This window comes from Notechis scutatus, chromosome 2 (genome assembly GCF_049901735.1).
Source record: "Notechis scutatus isolate UNSWTSFEM ecotype Mainland chromosome 2, rNotScu1.2, whole genome shotgun sequence".
In the NCBI taxonomy this organism is placed as follows: Eukaryota; Metazoa; Chordata; class Lepidosauria; order Squamata; family Elapidae; genus Notechis; species Notechis scutatus.
Window position 1 is genome coordinate 58,374,456 of NC_142010.1, and position 14,672 is coordinate 58,389,127.

The 14,672-nt window shown below is 33.2% G+C and overlaps 1 protein-coding gene across 13 annotated transcripts in view; it reads left to right on the plus strand.

Moving 5' to 3' along the window:
- IQSEC1 (IQ motif and Sec7 domain ArfGEF 1) overlaps positions 1-12,071 on the plus strand; it is a 364,618-nt gene extending 352,547 nt beyond the window's left edge. For 9 of the 13 annotated variants that reach the window (XM_087954820.1, XM_087954821.1, XM_087954822.1 and 6 more), the window contains 2 exons: positions 6,414-6,463; positions 7,756-12,071. In XM_087954820.1, the coding sequence (XP_087810946.1) occupies positions 6,414-6,463; positions 7,756-8,337 (632 nt within the window). In that variant the 3' untranslated portion in view covers positions 8,338-12,071. The remainder of the gene's footprint in view (positions 1-6,413; positions 6,464-7,755) is intronic. The other 4 variants (XM_087954828.1, XM_087954830.1, XM_087954827.1 and 1 more) reach the window with 3 other exon arrangements.
- Positions 12,072-14,672: the final 2,601 nt, after the last annotated feature.

Genomic DNA, 14,672 nt, shown 5'->3' on the forward strand with positions numbered 1-14,672 from the left:
ATGTATAATGAAAGGAATACAATCAATATTTTGTCTATAAATCTTAAATATGCAGTATGAATCATTACATGCAAACATTTATTTGCTCATCAGAATATATGCATATGTATTTTTTATCTTTGTAGGTTTCATAGTATTTTTATTCACTTTAAACAACTTAGTGGGCAATTCAGTGACCTTTAAATATATTAGTTTCACTGAAAGAGATTTATTAAGTCTTTTAAAGGTACTTGTGTGATTTGGATGAAATCTCAGTAATTGTAATGTAGTTTCATGTAAGAATAGTTTCACTTTTTGCTTTTGCTTTTCACATGAGAATGGCAACATTATCATTTTTAGAAACAGGAATTTCACTGTTGTACTGGTCATCTGAGAGGATTATGAATTAATATATTTCATATAATAAGGAGCTTTTTATTTTCTTATTTCAGACATTATCATGTAGATAGTTTCATCCTATCCTTACAATAAACAAGATGAATTTTTAATGATCACAAAATAATTAATATGCCTAGGGCATGTGGCATCTGCTGGCATAAGCAATACTGACAGTTGTTTTCCAAAGCCAAACATGGATATCAGGACAAAGGAATTAAGTGATAAACATATTAACATTTGATAAACTTAAATATTTTTCATTTTAATATTGTGGAATTTTTATGTTTGGATTTGTGCAGTGCAGTTAATTTGAAAAAAATTGGAGTCAATTGGGGGTGTTAAACATGGATTATTTCAGTTATCAAAAAAGAAAATCAGGCCTTTTATGTAATAATAAAATGGTTTTTGTAATTACAGGAATGAGTTCAAGCATAAAAATCAGGAAATTTATTATTGCTGTTTTGAATAAGAGAATTAAAATAATGAAATAACTTGTGGTGTAGATTTGTAAATGAGTAAAAGCTTGAGATACAATCCAGTCTCTAGATGAATTAGTTTCATTCCTGAAGCCTTAATGGAGAAGGTGTGAATAACATCTAAAATAAAGGATTTTTATACAGAGAGATTTTAGAGAAAACTTGTCAAAATTATTCCCAAATGTTATACGTGAGCTTGCTATATTTGATTGTGCTAGGGGTTTCAGCCCTAGCCCTACTCTTGGAGGTCACACGTGTCCTCCCATTCATTTTCTGAATTTATATACCTTTAATCTGTTTACCCCATCCCACCTCCAACAGCTGCCAAGGTCTTCCTTTCTTTCCAGAACCTGGTTTGCATGCTTTATCTCCAAGAAAGCTTGAAGGCAAGGATTGAATAGGGATTATGAATATAAAGGCAGACAAACACCACAATTTATTCTTCTTAGGTCCACCTAGAGGAAGTCACCTGGTCAAGTCAGGTGAGAAAGGCTTCTGGAGTGTGTGTCAAAAGCTAGAAGCTCTGATTGTCTGAATCAGAGGAGTGTCAGCCTTGCAAGATAGCCCAGATGAGAAGCACATCCAGGAATACCAGCTCTATCTTTGTATGTTGCAAAGTACCCCTCCTGTCCCTCACTTTTTACTTTTCCCAAAACTAGGGAGGGTCCCTTCTGAGTCACTTTTGCCCCTCCTCTTCCTTTGGATTCAAATTTCATTTATCAGATGATCTATCCTTTCTGACTCTTCCTCCTGTCTCCCAAGATCATTCCCATATATACTATTACAAGTTCTCACTCTCAGAGAGAGGAGAGAAAGAAAAGGAGATTCCCATCACATCCTTCTTCCATTGTATGAGCTGGGGCTTCTAGAGGCAGCCCAAGTGCTGGGAAACTCAGGAGAAGCAACAGCAGCTCCAGTAATAACTTCAAGGGGAAGATAGCAATGAAGCCACAATAAGGCTTCCAGGGCTGGAGTTTGATTTTCAAAATCAAAAAATGGGCACTACTGCTATTTAATGTTTATTTTAGGAAATTATAATAGTATGCAGTACAGAATTATTATAGTAACTATCATATTTTAACTTCTCAACATGTAGGATGTTCTGCTGTATTTAAATCCAAATGCTTTGAGCACTTAAGTTAGGTATTCCAAGTATTCTCCAGTAAACATGGCCCCTAAACCCCATTATAATATATGGAAGTGGATATATAAAATCAGTAACGTATTGATTGCTTGTTCTTTAGGCTGAGAAAAAAATATATGATCTGTACAAAGTACATCTTTTCAGTTGTCATATTCCTTGATAGCATGTAATGTAATTTTGGAGCAAGTAGTTACTAACATTGACATGAACTAGAGTTATGAGTATTAATTTTCCTATAATATCCAGTCTGAGTATCTTTTTTAATCTGGAAAAAGGAATTAGAAACACTGGATCACAGAAGGTAACTAACTGTGCCAAAGTATCACTTATTCTTCTACAAGAGATACACACACACACACACACACACACACACAATCTTAAATGCAGAAACTACTACAGTGTATTTGACAGATGACCATCTAATGTCTTTTGGAGCCCTCCAGTTGTTTAAAGACCCCAAATTATCAGTTTCTGCAGTTGATGTATTATAATAATAGTCAACCTGCACAGGATAAATGTCATGAAAATTCTTTGACTCATAGTAATTGCTAAATTGCTAGTAAAATTATGATTGGTTTCATTTTGTTGTTATTTAGGGTAACACTCAAAATACTTATGAAATAAACTTTATGTAGAAGAAAACTTAAAAACATTGAATATGCATAAATATGTTAATTTTTCTGAAATCTCCCCTTCTTTACCAAAATCTTGCTTTGCTGAGTAAGATGGAAGGTATATAATTTAATATATAAATAAATAAGATGGCTTTTTCAATGGCACTTTCCATAGACTGTTTAAAGTGATTTGGGATTGCATGTAACAATAAAATGTAAGATTTTTAAAATATAAATTCGGACTAAATTGCTTCACCTAGAAGATGCATTTGATAGTAAGAGTACCCTTTATGGAACTGTTGAGATATATCATACAGAATCATCTGATCTTCTGCTTTCTATTGCATAATGTGTTTAATGTTTTATTTGTTTTTTTGCCAATCACATTAACTGTTTCTGAGGCTTCTCAGGACAAAGGAATAATGAAAATTCCTTTTGGTTTTCCATCATAGCATAGACTTTTTGCCTGTTAATAATAGTAATAAGTAATATCCCCAATACCATAAATATACTTTTAGGTTGCAAGCATCATATCTCTCCTTTCTGACTCCATTTTTCTTGCTTATACTTGTGACCCGGAACATCACTATCCATGCACAAGAGGGCAAATTTGAAGTGAACATGTAGTTTGCTGAATTACCCAAAGGAAACATTAGAGTGGGATTTTTTTAAAAAAAACTAATGAAAACTGCATAAAGAAGGATAATATAATTGATTAGTGTTTGCCAATGTTGGCAACATTAAAATGACTTCAACTCCCAGAATTCTAAGGAAACTGGTAAAGGAGGGCTATGGGAGATACTGTAAATATTAAAAGGATAACAAGTTTTCTTGTGCATCAGTCATTTTCTGATTGATACTAAGAAGTTATTTTAAAATTTTCCCGCTTGTGCGGGGGGTTGGACTAGATGACCTATAAGGTCCCTTCCAACTCTGATTATCTGTTATCTGTTTAAAATGTCTTCAACAAAAGACATTGCTTAAAAATCAAGGAATAAATCAAGCAGTTCATGGAACTGGGATTGAGAACAGTTTTTGCAGACATCCTCATAAAAATTGCAAATCCCAACCACCTCCAATTATCACAGAGGAGTGAGCCCGGCTAGTGGCACAGAATGCTGAACAACAATTGGAAGTGAGGTTGGATGGTAGAAAAAAGTGACTAAAAACCCTGAAGCTTCTATTTTGCAACATTTTATTCTATATTCTCAGTTGAATCTCATTAGATCAGTAGATTCAATAGAGTTGAAAAATCTTTGAACAACTTACACTGAGACCACAAATATTAATTTTAATATTTTGAGTGATCTCTGTGCGATTAATCAAAATTTTCCTTCATCATACTTTTATTACACATTTATATAAACTATCATTAATAGAAACTGGAACAGGCCACCTTAAAATATTCCTGAACTAATATAGAAGTATTGATTTGGACTGATATTTTTTATCCGAAACACATTTTTTTTTAATCCTATGAAAGTGCATTTAGTAATTCAATTATATTGTAAACTGCCCAAGTCTCTCCATCAGTGAGTTGGCTGGCATAAAATTTTAATAAATTTTAATAAACTGATTTAGGACATCATGTAACTTCATTCAGACTTTTATCACATGGTACTAACTTTAGGACTTGTATGAGCTATGAAATAGGTCTTACGGTAACCATAATTCTAAAATGGAGATTTTCTAAGGAAACATGCCTTTCAAACATCCCTGTTTGAAAGAAACCCAACTTGACAAATATTTTAACAGGGTTGTGCAAATCCTTTGAAAGAGATGCTTTGTAACATATAATTGTGCTTAAAAAGCATGATTCCTAGATTTAAACAGGCAGCTCACATGCCTGCTTCTTCCCTTTACCTATTACTTCAGTTCCCAGAAAAAGAAATATCTGCTTTAATTTTCATTGTACACGCTGTCATGTGATATACAGCACTTCTTTGAAAGGCTTTGCACATTTGTAAGTAAAAACATGATGACAAATACCAGCCTGTCCTAGTTAAAAAAAAGAAAAGAAAACAGATTACATAGAATAATATGGAATAGCTTATTATTGTTGGAGGTAACTTTTGAGTGTCAGATTTTTATTTTAAACCAATATTTTTAACTGGCTAATGATAAATTATATTCACCATATTTATATAATATTCTGTTTTATTTTTACCTTAAAATAATAAAGGGTGTTGCTTAGCGTCTCGGACCTTGGGATCTTACACTTTTTTTTTTCTATTGAGACTCAGAGTCAATAGAACTTAGAATCTTACAGTTTTTTTCTGTTGAAAATTTTCTTCTGTATAATGATATTATACATGAAACTACTCACTATGCATCAATTTCATTCTTGTGGAATTCACTCTGACTTTTTAAAAATAAGTAGAATGCTTTCTTCTTGTCCCTTTGAGCTTGACTTTCTATGTTTTGTTAACTACTACATATAGAAGTAGATATTATACATCCATCTTTACATTATTGTTTGGCTGCTAGACAATAATCATTGTAATGCTCAGAGTTATCATAAAAATTGCCCTCATCCCCTTTTATTTTAAGTCTTCGTTCACATTTAAGAAGGAAGGACTTCTTAAGACAGAAAGTATCTTTTCTCTTGAGGGCAAAACAAGAAATGTTGAGCATTTCTACCTGAACAACACTTCGGGGCTGTTGTTTATTTCCATGCTGTTTCCACAGTTGGCACAGTTGGTAAATCTAATATTTAACTTGGGTCTTCTTCCTCCTTTCAATTTAAATTTAGAGCCACTCCGAGTCATTGAGAGTTGGATGGCAAGCAAGTTTAATAAATTATCATCATTATGGCATAATGTTACATTTCATATAAAGTAAAATTACCAAAGTGGTGTCTTGGAATCTGTGTTTTTTCATGGAGTAGTGGAAAAATATGCTAGGAATGGGCATTCAACAAACTTTTAGTGTGAAGTATCTGATCTGAGCACCCATCTTTAAAATAATTGTAAATCCATGTAAATGTATAAGCATCGCACAGTGAACAAACAAATCTTGAACATAGCATTGGATTAATTATTTTTGTATGTAAAATTAAATTTTCCTTTGTCATGATTATATGAAATCTATTATCTTTCACATAATTATCATGTAATAGTAGCAAAAACGCAGACACCATACTTGAAGTCCTTGAGTATGACTAAAAAACATTTAAATAGATTTTGAGAAATGCATAACCATTATTTAAAAAAAATAAATCCTATCCAGTATGGCCATTTTATATAAACATTTTACAGGATAACACACACATAGACAGACAATTGTTCATGTGTATAATTATGAATATATATTAAAATGCCCATAGATCTCCACAAAAATACAAATTTATAATGAAACTAGTTGCTTTAACTTCTAATTCTTCCATTATAAATCATGAGCTATGTTCAGACTTGGACATGTTTAAAGTAGGTATCAGTGAAATCCATGGACCATAAAATTATGGATGATTAAATTAAGTACCATTGCTTCCAGTAGGCTTACACTAAGTCTGGTTTCAGCCACATTAAAATAGAAATCTCTTCATCGACTTCCAGGCAGTATAAATTACATTCTTACCTGAGCATGAAGCCCACTGAAAAATACAGAAATTGCTTTTGAGTCAGTGTGCATAGAGTTTAATTTTAACCGTGTAGTTCTGTAACAATTCCTGGGCTATCACAACATGCAAAATTAATCTTCAGGCTGCCAGAAAAAAGTCCTGCAATGCATTAGGGAAAATGGCTATTGATTCCCCAGATCTTGTCTTGGTCTCTAATCTATGGTATTGCATGTCCTGGGCAGGCAAGCGTGGGCGTCGCAGCAGTGCAGGATCGCTAGACAGCAATATGGAAGTAAGTAGGAAGTTACTGATGTCTAGCTGGATGTGATGTGCATTTCAAACCTTTATTTTATATACATATTTTGCTCTTTTTTTCTTCTAACATACAACTTGCCTGCCTCAAATAAAATGCATGACAAGGCTTTATAGTTTTAGCCTTTAAAAACCAACACTACTTCTGGTATGTTTAGATCATGCATCATTTTTTTATTTCAGCTGCTGTTCTCCCCTTCTGTTCCTGCAAGCATGACTAAATGAATACAATGTGCCCTTTTGCCACTGTCACTCTGGTCCCTGTGTAAAGGCCCGATGATTCTTTGTTACACAGTGCACTTATTGTGCTGTTTGTTATTTAATGCAAAGTATTGAATTCATGCTTAGTCATTCACATTGCTTACTTTCTGGTTAAATTATGAAATGTGTGCAGTCGTGACATCATGGAATTGCATAGATAGGGCATGGGAAACGAAAACATAAAACAGGGTGAATTCAATGTGGATTTCATGAGATTTCATTCATCTTCAAACCATTTTATACTGTTCATGTCTTTGAATTCAGCCTGCAGATTTATTTGTATGTGTGTGTGTGTGTGTGCGTGCTTGTGTATGTATGTATGTATGTATGTATGTATGTATGTATGTTAAAACTGAATAGAGTGCAGTCCACATATAGTACACAAAGCATCTGCAGTTAATTGTCTGTAAAGAAAACAAAAGAATCCAGGAACTAACAAGAAAGTTGGATAGCTAAAAGATAAAATAGTTGAAAATACTAGGCAGCACATCAGCCTGCAAAAAGATAGAAGCAATCCATTTGCAAGAAAATATTTATTTTCTACATTACAAAGAGAAACAGGCTATTTTAATTATAATTCTATTGAAAATTTTACCATGAAATCTGACTACTAATAGCATATAACTGCCTTCAGGTTAATTCAACATAAATGTATATATTTCTGTCCTTGAAGAGAAAAATAAATAACATGACTATATTTTTAGTAGGGTAAAGAATGTAAAGCAAAATCAAAGATTTTGTGGTAACTGATTACTTTTTATTATTTAATAATTTTAGGGTTCTTTATTTTAAGAAAGCCACCAGTATTTGTTAATGGATCATACTTAGTATTTCCCACTTACAACTTGAAAAAAGAAATTGGCAGAAAAGAGACAGATTTCTCCTGCAGTTCATAAAGCTATTTCTCCATATGAGCTTTCAAAGAAAACATGATGGTCACTGTGAAATTTTTCTTTTACACATATTTTTAAGATTTTTTTTAATTTTTATTTTCTATTAATTTCTTTTTAGGGGTCCATCATTAACAGTCCTCATATGCGCCGAAGAGCTACATCAACCCGAGAGTGTCCATCTCGCCCTCACCAGACTATGCCTAATTCTTCCTCACTACTAGGGTCCTTATTTGGTAGTAAGCGAGGAAAGCCTTCCCAAGGCCATTTAGTATCCGGCCCACCACTGCCACCTCAGCACCCTCCCATAATGTCACACTCGCAGCACTCTCAACATCCTCCTGCCATGCACCACCCGGGTCCAGCTGAAGGGCAGACCCAGGCACAAGTGCACAGCCATCACTCTCAGTACTGCCATATGCAGAATCCGCCTCCTTATCACCATCACCATCACTATCATCCGCCCCAGCACATCCAGCATCCGCACCAGTACCATCATGGGCCACACTCGCAGCATGTAGCTCATGCCCAGCATTCGTACCTGCCACATTCCCACACCCCATATTCCCACGCTCCCCATCCTCCCTTGCCCCCTCATTTGGCACATCCTTCCCATGCTTCCCATCACCATGCACAGCCAGTAGCCCCTCCTACTTCAGCCAGCACGAAGTCCAAGCATAGCGGCATCAGCACAATAGTCTAGAAGCCAGCCAGCCATCCAGCCACAGCTGTAGCTCTAGGCCTAGATGTAAAGGCACTTACAGGAAACAGAAGCAGCCTATAATTCTGGTTATTTTTTTAATTTATTTTAAAAGATCCAAACCAGAAGCAACTTAATTGACTCCTTTGCCTTAAGGATTCAATGGATCAATGCATATTAACCTCACAGTGCTGGTCTTACAGTTCGGTGGTGACCTTTTCCCTCCTTTTTCTCTAGTAGCCTTGAAAATATGCTGCTTGCTGAAAACGTTAAGCTACCTTTTTTCATCCGCATGACCATTTTTAACAAGTAATGAAAACATAACTTACTCAAAATAAAAGGAAAACTATGAAATAAAATTAATGTGGCATTCTTGCTCTTTAATTTACAATGGGCAAAAAAGTAGACCTCATATGGTTGATGAAAATACGTAAGTAAACTCTATGTAATATAAATATATAAATATAGACATATACATATACACATATATATATACATATATATATATATATATACACACACACACACACACACATATATATATATATATATATATATATATACATATATATACACACACACATACATACAGAAAGAGAGCGAAAGAGAGAGAGAGAGAGAGAGACTGTATAGCTAACATTTATGCTTAGAACAAAGCTTTTTTAGTCCACAAAGCTAGCAATATATACTTTTCCATATATTTCCCTTACTGATAAAGGGCAGTAAAATAGAGGAGTAGCAAACGGAAGTGTAGACCAAAAAACTAAAGAACAAATTCCAGGCATTTCAGTACACATTGAAAGTTCTCTGGATTTGAGAAAATAAAATCTTTAAGCAATCTTTGCAAAATGTGCCAAATAACATAGCATATAATTTTTGCAAACAAATATGCTTTGTACTTTATTAGTATAATAATATACTTATTCAGTATTATAACTGCTCTGCTATTTCAGGTAAGCAAACTAGTTAAGATGCAGTAACTATATTGTAGCAACACGAGACAACCTTTACTATAGGTTTTCTCTACATTGTGGTTCCTCCAGTTCTTAAGACACTTTAAAGGCTGTGATAACTGTGAACTTACATAGTTTACATTTCTTTTGTATTTGTGTATGTTTTAATAAACACACACAAAGATTTACATAGAAGGTATTTACATACGCTGCATGAACATTCATCTCAGACCCTGAAATAACCAACATCCATTCTTTTCAGCCGCATTGCCTCTTTACCATTTAATACTCAGTTTTTATCAATGAAAACTTCAGACTTTTTTTCCACATGAAAGCAATCAGAAACTTGAAAGTTTATTTTAGTATTGAATATAGATTTTTATAATTGTAATTCCATGTAGCCATGTGCTGGCAGCAGGATTTTCTCACCATTTTTCTCATCACATTTGTTAGTTTTATCCAGCACTCAGCAGGCTGAGTCTATGCTCAAACTGTCATAGTCCAGTTAGTCCAAGACATTTTGTAAAATCCAACTGTGCTGTTGTTGCTTATGTGTTGTACTGAGTCATTTGCAAGACCATATGACATTTCTTTGTAAACCTAAGTCCTATTTTTTTAAAAAATAAAATCATACATGGAGCATACTTTGTAGTTTCAGCATTTTGAGCCACCTCAATCACGACTTTACATCTAAAAGGCAGAAACAAAAGGAACCGCAGAGCTGCACCAGCAGAATTGTGAATGTTGATTTAAAAGAAGAAGAGGAAAAATGTTCCCGTGAAAGATGGACAAAGCCAAACAAAAACTGATTATTGCTTCTGAAAGAAGTCATAACGTATGAAACAGCTTCCCTATACTGGTGATTTCTGATCTCCAGTTTTCTTCCCTCACTTTCTAATTATGAATTATATGGAGTACCAGCAAAAAAAAGCTCAGTAGTTTTGTTAACTTTCATTCACCAGAAACAACCATTTAAGAGAGTTGATGTTTAAATTTGAAAATTATTTCTTATGCAATATACAACACCTTTTCCTGTCCTTGGTTTTCCCTCAATCTAATTTAACTTCATAGGAAATTTTAATAAAAATAATATTATCATCCAAGCTGTCCTAGATTGTGCAGATTACCTAAGAACATCACAAACCAAGGATCTCTTCATATTTAAATTTGGGTTTCCTTCTTATAAGGAATAATACAACTGTATGCATGTCATCTAATGTTAGTAGTATTGAAGCTACACTCTCCATAACGTATATTTGCAAAGTATTTCAGTGTTACTGTTGATATTAGTTGAAGTAAAGTGTTAACATATTTAAATATGTCAGCTTTTCTTCAAACCTTTGTACCAATAGTAGAGTTGAATTGTAACTTACAAGTTGTTCCAGAAAAGATAAGATAGGACATTTTTTCCTTTATGTTGCTCATTGTATAATTTGCATATATCAAACTCAAAGCAATGGGCTGGATAGTCATTATTTTACATTTCAAGCATTAATATCTGTATTATCTATTGCATATTTTAAAAATGCTATCCATCTTTTATACTCATTGTTTTGATATTCCAGGAAAATCAAAGATTTTATGTTTATAAATTCATATGCAGTTAGTTAGATACAAGTTTTATCTTTTATAATTATACAGAAAAAGTAATCATCACACATTTTGATGATTAGCAAATATAAAAAATAATCAATAAACCCATTCAGTCAATATGTTATTGCATAAAAATCCAGTGTTATTGCCATTTAGACAATACATCCAAAGAAGAGAAATACCTTTAGGTTTAAAACTAAAAAAGAAAAACACTTCTCCATGTTTTGGAAAATGAAAGTAATAATTATTACAATTTATATGCTACTGAAGAAAATAGATTTAATTTTTTAAAAGGTAGATATTGGAAAGTTTTAATTATGTTTTCCTTATTGATTAAAAACCAGTATAAAGCACTACTGAACCATCTCTTTCTCTCAGTGAAAACTCTTAAGAAAAATGGACCTTGTAAAAATATCTTTTCTGGGACAACCATCAATTATATATTTCTTTTAATTAAGAATGAAATGTAAATCAATGTAAAGAAAACCAAAGTTATCCTATTATAATGTAAATGTCTTGTATTGCTAAAAGTCTTACAGCATAACTTGTAGGATGATTTTCCCATCAAGCACTGCATGCAGCTGAATCCTCGTTTCTTGATTTTTAAATGAGCTGAAAAGCAGTCAGCAGCTACTTAACAATGACACTTTACATGTTGACTTGCTGTTTCATATACAGCTGTGCATTTTCTGCAATTAAGCATGAGTGTAGCTGTTTCCATTGTAAAATATCATCCCACCTTGCCTGCAAAAAAAGTGTGTACATAGTTCAAAGAAAAAATGACCATAAGATAACAATTTTGAAGGAGGGGAAAAGGGAGTGGAAACAGGACCAAGTAGGAAGAATAATTAATTCTCTAAACTGTATATAGTGTGTAAATTAGTATTAATATAAGTCTGCAGTCACTTTTCAGGTTACACACAGTACCTGTCCCTGCTAGGAACTAAATCCCAGCTTTGAATAGTATTAAACTGTTAGAATTAGATTGAATGCAGACTGTTAAAAGACTTCAAGAAACATCATGCTCATGAGAAGCTTCTGTAAAGGGAGATTCAAGAGATTTTGTAACTGTTGGAAAAGAAAGAGTGCTTTCATTTTAATATGCATTTGTTTGTAAGTAGTATCAGACTTTATTGTTGTTAAACTATAACTGTGATTATGTGGGAAATCAAATAAATCACTTTGAACTCACCCAGTTTCTCATTCTTTGTAGAACATATATTTTTTCATATTAATTGAATAAAATTATTTATGCCACTTTAATTCTTGGAAATCTCATTTTGCATTGTTTTAAGAATTACATTCAAAATAAGGAAAGGATTACTTGCATTCATTCCAGATAATGGATTGAGTAATGTACATAGTATTATTGTTTATCCTGCAATTTCACCATAGATCCTCTGCTTCACATCAATTATTGTTCCATTATTATCATAAAAGGAATATTAATGTTGATGTTAATGACACAAGGAACATTTTAAAAAAAAAGAAACTGTAGGTTTGATTTTGGCTGCTCAAGAGCCAGCTAGTTGAACTAATGAATAGAATTGAAAAAGATTCGAAGTGCAGTGTGTGTGTGAAGAAGCAGAAGAAACGATAATACACTCAGCTCATGCAAGATCACACAAACTGACTTTTAATGACATAACATAGTGGCCAAAATGATTCACTGGAGCTGTATTACTGGAACATGTACCAGTAATGTCCGAAAAGGTGCTTTTTCAGGAGACTAAATGGAATTCCATTCCTCATTATCCTGCCAGAGCTGAAGAAGCTTCTTGGTTGAGAAGCAAAATGTCTTCAAAAGAAAAAACAAAGTCCAGTTGCCTCCTGAAAAAGCACCTTTGGGACAGCCATGACCTGGATGACTGAGAACCTCTACAGACATGTACCAGTAATGAAAAATTGGCGGGAACATACAGTTGAAAAAGTAGTCAAAAATGAGTGAAAATATTTCAGAATTTTCAAATCGGACTGATAAAGTCATAGTTCATAACACACTAAATTGCCCACACTTTATTCAGTGTGAGCAACTGATATGTAATACCAGATGACAGTAAAGTCAAAAAATTGGAGAATATCACAAAAAATCAAAGTCGAAAGATTATGGCATAAACCGGCCATGGTGGTCCAAGTGATTATCAGAACAATAAATGCCATACAAAAATTTTTTGGATGACATCTAGAAAATCTGCATCTGAAATGTTCATCTGTCAACTGCAAAAGGCCACACTGCTTGGACACTATGCTGATACAGTATGACCTACATACCTACATTCTTGGAAGAACTTCATGCATATAGAAATTCATCAGAATTGGGGATTGAGAAGTATGAATGTGTTTCTCCAGTAATTTTCATCTCAAGGATGGGGGATTTTTTGTAATCTAAGATCCAAAAATGGTCTTTGGGTAAACATACTTTTCAAGGAATACTCAAATATGCAGGCTGGTTTTTGGAGAAGGTAATAAATTATTCCATATATCTTTTTGTTGTGTCTTTGAATTGGGTTTTGTTTTTTGGATCTCTGTAAACTGGACAAGTCTTTGCAGTTTTCTTCACAAGATTTTTCCTAAATATTTTGCCATTGCCTTTTTCCTAGGGCTGAGAGACGGGCTGGCCCAAGGTATCAGCTGGTTTTGTCTGTAAGACAGGACTAAAGCTCATGTTTCCCAGTTTCTGGTCTGATGCCTTAACCACTACACCAAATTGGCTCTATCTCAGATTTGAGGGAAGCAAAAATACAGTTTTTACATTACAATTCAGAAATATCCTTTTTAAAAAGCCTGGTTATTGTAGTTTTATTCTATGGGATTTAGGCTTATAAAAATAGACTACAATCCTTGATTTACAACAGTTCATTTAGTGACCCTTCAAAGTTACAACTGCAATGAAAAAAGTGACAATTTTTCACATTTAAGACCGTTGAATGGCAACTCTGTTGGCAACTCTAAAAGACCATAGAAATATTTTGAGTTGACATACTTTGTGAAATAAATGAAGAAATTGTATCATATGCACTCTGGTTCTCTCTCCAAAAAATAGAACAAAGATGTGATTTTTAGTCTATCAAAGAATTTATTATTAAATGGTGAAAAAAAATCACATTTGTTAATTGAACAGTGTGAAGATGTAACTATTACACAAAGCATTGCATTAAATTGAAAGAGATACAGCTTTTTCATTTAATAATAAAATTAATTTTAGTTCTCTGTGTTGTTTTGAATATATGGAAAGCTCGTAATAAATGTTATTGAAATAGGTTAAAGTATTTGAAAGGATGCATCACCAAACAATAGATAATTTAGAAATATTGCTTTATAAATCTCAAAATAGATAAATAAGAAAATTAAGTTTCAAAATATTCCAGTAATAGAAGGAAGAACAATTATCTCATTCTAAACTTGTTAACAGAAAGCTGTAGTAGAAAACTTATTCCGTTCTGCACTTTTTCTGCTAAAAATTACTCTCCCAAATTCATGTTAAATACAACTGTCAGATACCTGCTTGTTCTCCCAGATCATGGGTTAAACCTTTTGGTTTCAATTCTGTCTCCCGGTCAGCTATACTATTTATTTCCTTTATGCATGTTTTTAAAAAACCTATAAAGAGCCTGGAGTTATAGTGGAGTCAAGCAACTAGACAGAAATCATTCCTAAAAACACAAACTTAGGATTCAACAAATGATAAAAGTCCAAAGCAGACCTCTTTTTACTATAAGCTTTTCTTTCTTTCCGTTCTTTCTTTCTTTCTTTCTTTCTTTCTTTCTTTCTTTCTTTCCTTTTCTTTCTTTC